This window comes from Heliconius melpomene, chromosome 21, assembly GCF_056956725.1.
Source record: "Heliconius melpomene rosina isolate 202511_hmr_F chromosome 21, ASM5695672v1, whole genome shotgun sequence".
In the NCBI taxonomy this organism is placed as follows: Eukaryota; Metazoa; Arthropoda; class Insecta; order Lepidoptera; family Nymphalidae; genus Heliconius; species Heliconius melpomene.
Genome location: NC_140409.1, coordinates 10,912,347 through 10,925,258, shown reverse-complemented (window position 1 = coordinate 10,925,258; position 12,912 = coordinate 10,912,347). Strand labels below are relative to the sequence as shown.

The window sequence follows — 12,912 nt, the reverse complement described above, 5'->3', positions numbered from 1 at the left end:
TCGAGCTATATTGCTGTGTTCTAAGTTGAAATAGAAATTAATTTAATATTAAAGCTTCACAAGTTATAAGACTATGATTTTTGGACGATAATTGGAAAATAATTGCTGGTTTAACTTATTTCAAGAAACATAATATGCGACAACTTTACTATAACATCTTTACTATTTTACTACTTATTTACGGAGAGGCCAGTCATGGCGCTTGTACCCCAAGCATGTGACTGTAAAGGCTTTTTTCTGAAAAATATCCAATTCAATATGTCTGTTTTTATTTTACTTTTGGGCTATTTTTATATTTTTAAATGAAAAGGCTATCGGGAACAGCGACAGCACAGTAGCCCTCGTTACTAGGTCAGTAGTAAATAGTATATGCACGTAAAGTAACTTGAATAGTGTTTGGGTTTTGGATTCATATGTGTATATTTATTTTTCTGATATAGTTAAAACAATCACAGTATGACATACAACTTATGTAAGTTAAATTAATACATGGAAACTTTTGATATTTTTATTTCCTTTTAGTACCTATATTTTCTGTAAGACGCGTAAACAAGTAGTAGTTAAGGTCGTCGTGACAAAGAGCCACAAGCGTGCGACTGTGAACGCAACGGCTATGTGTTCGATTCCCACTTGAAGAATGAAATCTATATATATAAAATCGAAAGGTGACTCACTCATCACGAAATCTCAGAAACTACATGTGCTAGGAATCTGAAATTTTCCATAGGAGTTACTTATAGGACGTAGGTGCTCGACGGGAATTTGCAATATTCGACTTCTGAGGGGTTGTTTTTGGGGTTGAAAGTTTGTATGAAACTTCGTTACTATGAATGCTAGGAGTCTCAAGTTTTACATAGACTTCACTTATTATAGGACGTAGGTACTCATGGAGACAGAAATAACGTAGTTCACGCAGGCGAAGCCGCGGGCGGGCCACTAGTATTTAATATTTTCAATTCTTGCCCTGGTGACGACGCCAAGCGCGTACCACATAGGTATTTATAACATGTAACTTTAAATGGAAATTGAGGCATGAATTATAATATAATTGGATTTGGAGTATTAAGCAGTAGACAAACTTGAGCTACCAAGTTTGTCTACTTCTTATTTTTCGCATATATGCACATAGGATGGGTACAGAGACCTGGTGTTAAAACTCTTCGTCCCCCATTAAGCCACGTCCGCCACTTTCCGCTGAATTCTCAATCCATTGCGCGCTTCAACTCAACGCTGCTTTTTACCTCGTTACAAGAGCGATGAAATGAAAATATTAAATATTTAACTTCCCCAAGTGGGAATCGAATCCGTAACCTTCACGTTTACAGCAACATGCCTGTGCCCCTATACCACGATGATCTTATAAATGTTATCTAATTCGAAAAAAAATTGCTCTGAGTTCTACCATCTGCTCAATTTTGATCTCTCATCAACTATACTTTTGAAAGGGCCCCACTTTCAAATTAGCGAGTCTTAACTTCATATTAGACATTTTATCTTATTAGATATCCTAAAAGTTAAATAATAACAAAGAACGAACGAAAAATGTAGGACATTAGATGACGTTCAATTATATTTAAAGTCTTCGATGTTATATATGCCAACATGATTTTTTTAATATATTTTCTTAAAGTATTGTATATTCTTAAAAAAATGTATATTTTTTGTGGTAAAACGTAACAAAGAAAAATCACTTTAACATTTATATTTCTTTATATCCAGATAAGACAGAGAAAGAGAGTTAGTTGACGAGTTGACGAGAGAGTTAGTTGACTCAATTTTATTATTTCTTTTCAGTGCCGGTGGTGGGGGCATGTTCGGAGATGTCAATATATCAGCGATACTGGATTCCTTTAGTATAAGTTACGACAAAAGAGTAAGACCCAACTATGGAGGTTAGTAAATAGAAGTAATCACCAAAACAACTCTTTATGATGTTTACAACTGAAGTAACAACTTGATATTTTATGATTTATCTGAGAGCAAAAATTCATTCAGGTAACAATAACATAGCTCGGTAAAAGAAAGAAGATATGTAATAACTTAATAGATTTTCTAGATGCTTATACAATCATATTATATTATACATTTAATGAGCAAAACGATTCAAATATTCTATCTCCACCTCAAAGGCCGGCAACGCACCCGTAGCCCCTCTGGTGTTGCACGGGGTCGTGGGCGGCGGTGATCACCATCAGGTGACCCGAACGCTTGTTTTCCTTGTCCTTTTTCCATAAAAAAATATATAGTATATATAAGGAATTTAAAGAAATAAATTAAAATTATTTTGTGGTTTTATATCGGGTATAAAGGTATTTTCCTTGTTGTATAGTTTTTTACCATTTTTAAAATTTATGTCTATCTACTATCAATTAAAATCATTTATGAAAAACCTGTTTTTGTTTAATTTTAATCTATGATGAGTTACAAATAACCGACTTTACAGATAGCCAGTAATTTAAAAAAATATTTACAAAAAATACTGGTTGTGTATAAAGTCGCTTTGCGGAGGATAGTTTTACATGATATACAGATTGATTAATAGTAACAATTAATTATTTAGTTACAACTAAATATGAATGAATAGATGCGTCAGAAGTCAACACTTAGCACTTAACCCGCTTGCACGTTTTTAATACCTGTATTTTAAGAAGTTATCACTTCAGAAAATTGCGTGTATTAAAAAAATATGAAAATGTTAACTTAAGTATATTCTCTCTACTCTGAAAGAAGAGTGTGAAAATAATGGTCTAAGCCTGAATGCGAGTTCTTACTAAAAAAGGTTCTGGTGTTTGAAAGAAACGAAGAGAGGACGGAATGCAATGTCAGTGTATAGATAGAGGTGAATACTTGGGAAGTATGTTCAGTCTCTACTGAAAGATACGAGATGGATGTGGAAAGGCGTATTGCTACAGGAAACAGGGTTAGCGGAGCCTTAGCTGCATTAATGAGACGGCAAAACGTCAGCACAGCTGGGCGTTTGGCCGTACAAAATGCAGTGTTGGTATCGACGTTGTTATAAGGCAGCGAAACGTGGGTATTTCAGAAGAAGAATGAAAGAAAGATGAATACTATGGAGATGTGATCTCTTCGTAGGATATGCGGAGTCAGCTTAGGTTATCGAAACCGCAATGAAAAGATACACAGAATGGCAGGTACTAGCGAAGATGTCACGGTGACAATGAAGAAAAACGTGCTCAGCTGGTTTGGGCACGTCGAACGAATGAGTGATGCGAGAATAGCAAAAAAGATTTATGATGGAAAAGTGGTAAGAGAAGTAGTGGGGAACCTCGGTTGACCTTCGAAAACACAATATCAAAGATACTGGAGGAAGGTCACCTAAAGAACGTACCCCGAAGAGCATGAAGAGGTTGATAACAGTGGACGAGACGAAAGAGCTCTGTAGAGACCGTAGCGTTTGGCGCTCCGTTCTCTCTGACAACCCCGCTAGGGATAAGTAAGTATATTTTGAACTTGTGGAAAAGTTGCAGGAATACGAAAATGATACGAACAATTATATAGTCTTATCTGTCTATTAAACTCATCACCCCTGAATAGCTAGTACTGAATAAAAAAAAATTTACGTTATTACGTAGATCTTTTACTATATAGATTTCCGTGCACCCTAATTTCCTAACAAGATCAGTTTTTTTTATTTCAGCTATTACATAATTTCCCACAGCAATGAACAACAAACTTTTTTTTTACTGACGGCCGTTATGTTGACATGCAAATAAAGCGCTTTTAGTGGCTTTATTGGTACATGAAATTGGTGTAAAAAAATCTTGTTTGTTTAAATAAAATCGAATATTTAATAAAGTACTGTTATAACTGTTATAACTAAATAAATATTTCATATATATATACATTTCTGTGTAGAGCCATAACGTGAAACTTCATCCGTAATAAATGATAGTGAGTAAATTATAATAGTTTACTGAGTAATTATATTCATTTTAAAAATTGTTTTCGAATATTTTAAACCTTTTCCTAGTAAAATTTTGATTAATAATTCTGTAGGAAAATTCTATCATAGCAAAAATAGTGACAGTCATACGATAGGAACGAGAAATAAAGAAAAGCTTGTTACACCAAGTTTTCGCCTCCAAAAAGTTAATAAATCTTTTATGGGTCTGAGTATACGTGTATATAATAAAATTCCGCAGTGTATTCTTAGTTTGCCACTTCCAAAATTTAAAATATCTGTAAAAAAATTCTAACAAGTAAAGCTTATTACACGGTTCAAGAGTATTTAGAGGATAAACATGTATGGAATTAATGTCTATTGAATGTAATGCGGGATAGCCGCCAACTAATGTAATAGATTGTACCATTGATTTTGAAAAGAGCAACTGTTGAGTTTCTTGCCGGCTCTTCTCAGCAGAACTGCCTTCCAAACCGGTGGTAGCTTTTGGTATATATGTTCATTCGACGATTCAAAAGTCCTTATAATAATTGCCTATTTGAAAAAAGAATATTTTATATTTGAATTGAATTTGTAGGGACACATTGTTGCATGTTAGTCTAAATCCACGCGCGATACATCAGTCGGTATCAAACGTTTCTGTACGGTAGTCGTTATTAAATATTACATTTATTGGAATTCATTATGTACCTACATACGTATATTATTAAATATCCACATGATATAATAAGAACACTACATTGGTGACCCCGACGTCATTTCAATGTTTAAATTTTATCTAAAAGTTCAAATTTTAAGTTCTCTTTTATGAAATGTGTAAAAGAGATAATAGTTATATATTATGTACAAAGTTCTATTTACCAAAATATGTAAAGTTCATAATATGTAAAGTTTTGTCACATAGTAAAATAAATTAAAATTTATCCACACAACACTTTAAAATGTTTTTTTTATAAATATACATTGGTAAAATATGTCTCGCAAATCGAATATTTATGGACGCCCAAGTGTAATCATATAAATCACTCTATCATACGTCGTTATCTGAAAGCAAATATCATATATATTGTTCGTACAGTGTACATTTTACATGGTTACATGAAATAATGAAAAAAAAAAGATATAAATTCAGTTTTTTTTTGTTATGGTACACACATACATAGGTATGTTTTTTCACGCTGCATCCAATCCAACATAGCAGGGTACCGTTGATTTCTGGAAACATTGAGTGTTGAGTGGTGAAACTCAACGCCACGCTTTGCCTCGTTATCAGAAGGAGGAAATCAAAATATAAAATAATTCAATTCCTCCAGTGGGAATCGAACCCACAGGTCTAACATAGGTATGTATAATTCATATGTAGAATGTTCACTTGAATCATAATATTATTTACTTTTATATAGAAGACGCTGCCAAAAAAATGTTTTTTATTTAAGATAATAAGGCAAATAGAAAATTTATCAGCATACTACGTATACTATACGAATATTCCCATTGTACTTTTATAATTAGCATGTTATGAAGGTATTGACATGTCCGACTGTACCTAGTAGTTGCTGGTACAAATTCTTTCTGCAGGTACAAGTGCTGTAAAGAAATCTAAGTTGAAAACAGTGATTTATACACATAACCGTAACCACGACATGTCCTTGTAATATGCAGAAAGTTGTAAATGAAATCCCATTTCTTAACTATTTTATAAAATATCGCAGGTTTTTAAATGATGTACTAGCTCATTCTATGCAAAATAAGTTAAACAAAGAATATACTTTCAATATCACAAATTATATTTGATGAAAAACATAGAGAAAAAAAACTTTAAGTACATACTAACCCATTAAGGCTAAAAATAAAGGAATATAATATATTCCTTAGATTCCTATATTTATACATATATGTTATTTTAACAATTTTTTAGTAAAAATATCTTCCCGCATCGCAATAAAAATCTAAGTTAGAACAAAATAAATTTCACCTGGCATCTACTTCAGTTATAGCTCTCGCGCTATTAAAATTTTAACACAATCTGAAATTTCTAGCTCCATATAAAATTGTTTATGCGAGAAACAATTAAATTTGCAGGTATTATTATAAAACGAGGATTTTATTCACAGTTTGATTTTAAATTATTAAACGTTGGCCAATAAAAACAAATTGATTGAAAAACAATAGCTACTAAATGCTGACCTGTCTGTGATTGCTTGTGAAGCATTGCAAATTGTTATTTTAATTTATTTCCGTTATGTAGAAATAGTGCCGCTAATTCTTCTTACTCTTATTTACATTCATCTAGCTCTAACAACATTTCTGCTTGAAATAAATATCGCATTGTGTCTATCTAGCACAAAATGTAACTTTCCGACTTCTTCCCTCGACATCGACATCATAGCGACGCAACAAGACCACTTGTTATGTATATTGTGTCGTTTTCAGGACCACCCGTGGAAGTGGGGGTTACCATGTACGTGCTCTCCATCAGCTCTCTGTCTGAAGTCAAAATGGTATTTCGTATTTAAAGCAATCAATATTAAAGACACAGCGCATACATAGCAAGATTTGTCCTTTAGTACGATCACCAGCATTACCGTTCATTGTAGCACCCGTGTCCACGGTTCGATCGCGTAGGCATCCGCTGCGATCTTGTCACGTCCGTCGAATCCTCTGGTTTGGTTTTCACGGCGCGAGGCGCGAGGCGCGCGCGACTCACTCTTGGGCTTGATTGCAGGTCCGCCAGTGGAGGTGGGCGTCACCATGTATGTGCTCTCTATCAGCTCCGTCTCCGAAGTGCTCATGGTACTCGTCACTGTCAGCTCGCGCTTGACTCGACCGCTGAGCAGCCCTAGATACGAGGCTGCGAGCATGTCCGCGTTTGTCAGCAAACGCCCTTGTCCGCAAACTTGCTTTCTTATTATGTGTCCCCTGATTCTGTAAATTCTGAACGAACATGTTTGTGGCATCATAATAAGAACAGCAATTCGTTACCTTAAAAATATTCAGGTTGTGTGTCCAGCAGTTTTCGTAATTCCAAAGACAAATCATTTTATGCGAAGTGGTGATGTTGACGAGTTTTAGATATATGTTTTCAAGCTATTATAAATCTTGCAGCACTTTAATATTTTTTTTGTGCAACTTAGTTATGTTGTAAAATACATGAAGTTTAAATACTAATAAAAATTTATCAAGTGACGTCAACACTTCGTTTTTTTTCATCATTCTATAATAAATCCGCGAGATGCGATACGCAACGGCTGTCACACGGTAGAAAGCTAAAGATATTCTATGGATTTGCGACGACTGTGTAATTCTTCGTCACTCATTTCGTAGTTTGATGTGTATGTACGTATATATGTGTATCTACTGAAATTGCATTATTGATCGTTACCTTCCACGCTCTCGAGTAATTTGGAACACCGGTTTATATAGTTCTAATTATATTATATGCTTAAATATTTTTGGATATTATGTACTTTAGTGTACTGTAGAGCCCATTTAATCACATTTATTCACTTTTTATCCGGTCTTCCAAAGTATGTATTAGTTTTGAGCTGCTAGGCGTTTGGGTGAAAGACCCCTAAGTGGAAACCAAATCAAAGCTGGGAAGGTCACAGTAAGACGTGACCCATGGCCATAGAGAGGTTGTGTGTTTATACGAGTCACAAACACCCAAGAGAACAATGAACGTTAATTTTTCAATAAATCAAACTTACACGTGGCAATTTGTGTACTTGTCGGCTTATTAGCTTCTATTAAGAGATTGCCTTTATCGAGCCGTGGGTGCCAGCCTGCGCCACCACCCACTCACCTCGCCCTATCCCACCATAGCACCCATTTCATTAATAGACATCACTTTACCTAGGCTTTGTGTCACACTACACAGCATTTGTTTCCTCTGTTCAAGCTTCGCTCAATTGAATCGTAAATATCATGTGTAAAAATAATCTCCATGACGATTTCCAGCACTTGCATTAAACTGTTGTTATTCGAAACGGTGGCAATTCACCACCGTTCTATCCAAACGTAGGTTACTACGCTACTTCATCAACGCATGCTATGTTAAATGTTTTATATATAGCGCATTATTTTTAATTTTACCTTTGTCTACTTTCTTTTACATGTGTTTCTCCTATTTCTGCATCTACAATTCATAGCTCTCACAACTATATTTCAAACATCAACAAATCAACTGATCATCATTAATTTACCTAGCCTTTGGAATCACTGACAGTGAGGTCTGTGACTTGATCGCTGTCTACTAATTATTTATTCATATTGCTTAGTGATTCACAATTATATGAGACATATAGCCGAAACTGAATTATTTACTTCTTCTCTTCAGGATTTTACGCTGGATTTCTACTTCAGACAATTTTGGACTGATCCTCGCTTGGCATATAAAAAGAGGCCGGGCGTTGAAACGCTGTCGGTCGGCTCTGAATTTATTAAAAATATATGGGTACCAGATACGTTTTTTGTAAACGAAAAACAATCGTATTTCCATATAGCAACTACAAGCAACGAATTTATCCGCATTCACTATTCAGGCTCTATAACTAGGAGTATCAGGTACTAAAAATACGAACGAGTTTTCAAAAATTACTACTGCTATAATTATAACGTAAAAATCAAGATGCTTTAAAAATAATACAGTATAGTAATAAAACAACAAGTTTGATTTTTTATCTACAAATTATTAATTCAATTTTAATTATTGCTTTTCAGATTAACAATAACAGCATCATGTCCTATGAACCTTCAGTATTTTCCCATGGATCGGCAGCTTTGTCATATAGAAATTGAGAGTTGTAAGTATCTTGACAATGATTTTTATTTGTGTATATCGTGGAAAAAAAAGTTTAAATTATGTAAAATATATACTGAAAAAGAAACTGTTATTACTTTGTTTTATATTGCTGTAATCCTTTCTAATATTTATACGTTATATAAAAGTGCTCTACAAAAGGCACGCTTCATATATTATGTATCGTGTGGTTTTATATTCTATACTATTATGATGAATCGGAGTCTTCGTTGGGTGAATTTATTTTGTGTTTAAATTTTTATAAACCTATTCGAAATGAGAGGCCCAAATATTTTTGATGATAGAAAAATAATAATAACAAGTCGTATTTAAGAGATGTGCGTGTGTTCACCTAAAGCAATCATTGATTTGATTCTTACCACAGTGCAAATTCTCACTAGGCTTACAGATATTGTGTTGTGACCACTTTCTTGTATCACAGATGCTACTCAGGGATACCCTGTGAGCACAAGCGTACAACTTATTCGTCGTGTTCTCATATATTGGAATGTCTCCTTCTCGCATACAGCACCCGCAGAAGGTAGACCCGTAAATAGTAAGCCTTTCTCCTCACGAGCATTAAGCGAAAGAAATGATATTGAGACATCGACGCTGTGTCAGCCGAGCGGGTCGAAGGAGGCGGGGTACAGCGGCTGCGGGTCTCACAAGCCACGAGGGCCGTGCCGTAGACGCGGAGCGCACGCGACCGACCTCACACCCATGCACCCAGCACCCCACCCATGCACGTCCAAGCTCGCCGAGTATCCCGCTCACCTTAGTGATGCGCGTCACCGCTCCTCGCTCACCACGTCATCGGCCACATTGCACCCACGCTTTCATACACTATTCACCAATATCAGCATGATATTAGCATACAAACGCTTCTACTATTTTTTCTTCTTCAATATTTTATTAATTTTTTATACACTTTATTTACAAGTAGAAATTTATATTTACGTTATCACCTAATAGATAGATCTTGTAGATTTATATTTTTCTATCATCCATATCGAGTTGATACGAGTACATTAGATTTGGAGGACTCGATTCAGCTCGCTCAAGTCTCACCCAATGTGTCCGCGAGTCTCACCGACACCAGCCATGAGGGTACGCGATGCTTCACAGCGTAAGTGATAGCGTTTTGTGTGTTTGGCATGTCTCCGGAGTCGGGTACACAATGAGAGACATTCGGTACCATTGGAAGGACGGACTCTTAAGCGTGGGCATGAGCAACGAAGTCCAGCTGCCGCAGTTCCGAGTGTTGGGGCACCGGCAGAGCGCCACCGTTGTAACACTCACGACAGGTAACCAGTTTCGCAATGCCCGCTGTCCAAGCATTGTCCATCCATTTTTGCATCCGACCCCGTCTCCCTCAGCCCGTGTGCAGACGATCGAAACGCGACACTAAGCACACACGCTAACTACGACATAACAAACGCACGACAAGACGCGCGAAGCTAAGCTCGCGATCCCCGCTCTCACCCCGACCGAATAAGACTCGAGATTCAAAACCCATTGCGATGGGCCTGGGGTTTTTCATTTATGTGTCCGCTGCGCACAGTCGGCTACACCATGCGAGACATCCGATACAAATGGAACGAGGGGCCCAACTCAGTGGGTGTGTCGAGCGAGGTGTCCCTGCCGCAGTTCAAGGTTCTGGGTCATCGGCAGCGAGCCATGGAGATCTCTCTTACGACAGGTACTAAATGCGGGGAAATCAAAAAGTAGGCGACGGAAAACTAATACAATCATTACCAAACGTGAAACACTGAACATAAACAGCCACGAATCTTTTCACGTCCTGCTTTTGTATTTTTGCACTAACAACACTGAGTTGTGTGTTTTAGTAACGTTCGTTTATTTTAAGTGATTTCCTCTTACTTAATTAGTATTTGAAATTAACAGTCAAATTTTGTAAAACTTTTTAATTCAACTACGTAATTGAAGTATCTTAGAAAGTTTAGACGAGAGCTAGATAGCGGTTTGTTATAATGAATAATTAGAAAGTATACTAATTTTATTATTTATTTAATATATTATACAAAATATAACACATTTTTGGTACATTTTACAGGAAATTATTCAAGATTGGCATGTGAGATACAATTTGTACGTTCAATGGGATATTATTTGATTCAAATCTATATTCCGTCTGGTTTAATCGTTATTATATCGTGGGTGTCATTCTGGCTGAACCGCAACGCCACCCCCGCACGTGTAGCACTGGGTGTGACCACTGTCCTCACTATGACTACTCTAATGTCATCGACAAATGCTGCCTTACCCAAAATTTCATATGTGAAATCGATTGACGTTTACCTAGGAACTTGCTTCGTGATGGTGTTCGCCAGTTTACTAGGTAATTATTACTTTAAAAATAAATAATTGTAGTGTTCTTGGTGGACATATAATTTCTTTTGTTTATAGAAAATGCGAAGTTTATGCGGTAAGGATGTTTGCGAATATTAAAATACAGAATTTGCAAGCGATTGTTATTTTATTTGTGAATTTTCTACAGACGATGTCATGTTCGGATGCGAAGGAATATTGGTGGAGCACTTTAATATGGACGAGGTTCTCTATCTTTACAGAATACGCAACCGTGGGATATATGGCGAAGAGAATACAGATGAGGAAACAAAGATTTGTAGCTATTCAGAAAATTGCATCAGAAAAGAAGGTTCCAGTTGACTGTCCTCCGCTCGGAGACTCTCATACTCTTTCTAAAATGGGAACTTTAAATAGATGTCCACCAGGGAGACCATCGGTAAGCTCTGAAAGATGTTTGCAATTTTTTTAATATATCTCCAGACTTAGGTCTTGTTACGATGAGCTTAACAGCACAACACAGCAACGGTGGTATTCAAATACAGATAAATAGATAGATAACATTAAAAACTAAACTTGTAATGTTTGTCATCTATATAAATTAACATCAATATGTTAAGTGTTGATCAATAAGCCGCAGATGCAATGACGAACGACAAATATTAAATATTATTAATTTACTATCAATACACTATTTAATATAGACAAATTCGCCATAATTAAACTAGTTGGAAAAAAAATTGGAAATTTAAAACGGTAAAACTAATTTCTGGTACAATCAATTAAAGACGATAAGAAAATTTTGAATTGTTAATATAATTCCAGGAGGTTCGTTTTAAAGTTCATGATCCGAAAGCACACTCAAAAGGAGGCACTCTTGAAAACACAATTAATGGAGGAAGAGGAGCAGGAGACGAAGACAATCCTGGCCCACCTCCTCATATACTTCACCCTGGAAAGGTAATCCTGAATAAAAACCTCATATTTATAGAGTCGCTGGGCGGTTATATTGTGCTTGCGATCAATGCCGTGCGAATTAAGCCTCGCGTGCTCTTTCCTATAATGACTAACGTATATTAAAATGTTCACGAAAAGTATGCCACGTAAATATTAAATTTTACTCTTACTGGTCCACTGTTAAACATTTTCATTTATTAGTAGCTGATGTTATCATGATTCATGAAATGGACTCGTTTATACTGCATTTGATTAATATACTAATGTTAATGAATATTTGTATTTTTCAGGATATAACAAAGCTGTTGGGCATGACACCGTCTGATATAGACAAATATTCCCGCATTGTTTTCCCAGTTTGCTTCGTCTGTTTTAACCTTATGTACTGGATCATATACCTTCACGTGTCTGACGTCGTGGCTGACGATCTGGTTCTTCTGGAAGAAGATAAATAGAGGGCGTTCTTTTGGCATCCACTCATTTTTACTAAAATTATACCTAATAACTTCGAAACTTTTAGTGCTACAGTAAAATATTTCAAAACATCTTATGAAGATAGAACTAGTATTCTTTTTAAACTTTTGGAAAACTACGTAAATTAGTTTCAGTACTGTAGACATAAAGTAGTATCGTTTAGAAATTGAAATATATTTAAAAGTAAACGCGTAAATAATTAATTGTAAATAAAAGACTTGAACGATACGAGTAATTATAAATTCACATAATATGTAAGATCGATTAGTTTTGTCGTAGTCTGATGTAGAACAATCGACTGAATCGTTATATTTAAGACTCTAAATTAGACTTCATTTATATTCTAAAATATTAACTGTAAATGTGTTTTATAAATCTTAAATTGATTTCGAGACAAAATTGGTGATTTAAAATTGAAAAAAAAAAAAATAAC

The 12,912-nt window shown here is 35.5% G+C and overlaps 1 protein-coding gene across 3 annotated transcripts in view; it reads left to right on the top strand.

The window, feature by feature from the left end:
- The window catches only part of Rdl (Resistant to dieldrin), a 31,919-nt gene extending 19,007 nt beyond the window's left edge, over positions 1-12,912 (top strand). Inside the window, exons 2-10 of one of the 3 annotated variants that reach the window (XM_085205515.1) lie at positions 1,795-1,892; positions 6,648-6,715; positions 8,259-8,485; positions 8,642-8,724; positions 10,282-10,419; positions 10,795-11,079; positions 11,312-11,487; positions 11,874-12,008; positions 12,296-12,912. In XM_085205515.1, coding sequence (XP_085061641.1) covers positions 1,795-1,892; positions 6,648-6,715; positions 8,259-8,485; positions 8,642-8,724; positions 10,282-10,419; positions 10,795-11,079; positions 11,312-11,487; positions 11,874-12,008; positions 12,296-12,460 — 1,375 coding nt within the window. In that variant the 3' untranslated portion in view covers positions 12,461-12,912. Of the gene's footprint in view, positions 1-1,794; positions 1,893-6,355; positions 6,424-6,647; positions 6,716-8,258; positions 8,486-8,641; positions 8,725-10,281; positions 10,420-10,794; positions 11,080-11,311; positions 11,488-11,873; positions 12,009-12,295 lie in introns of those variants that run through there. The other 2 variants (XM_085205514.1, XM_085205516.1) reach the window with 2 other exon arrangements.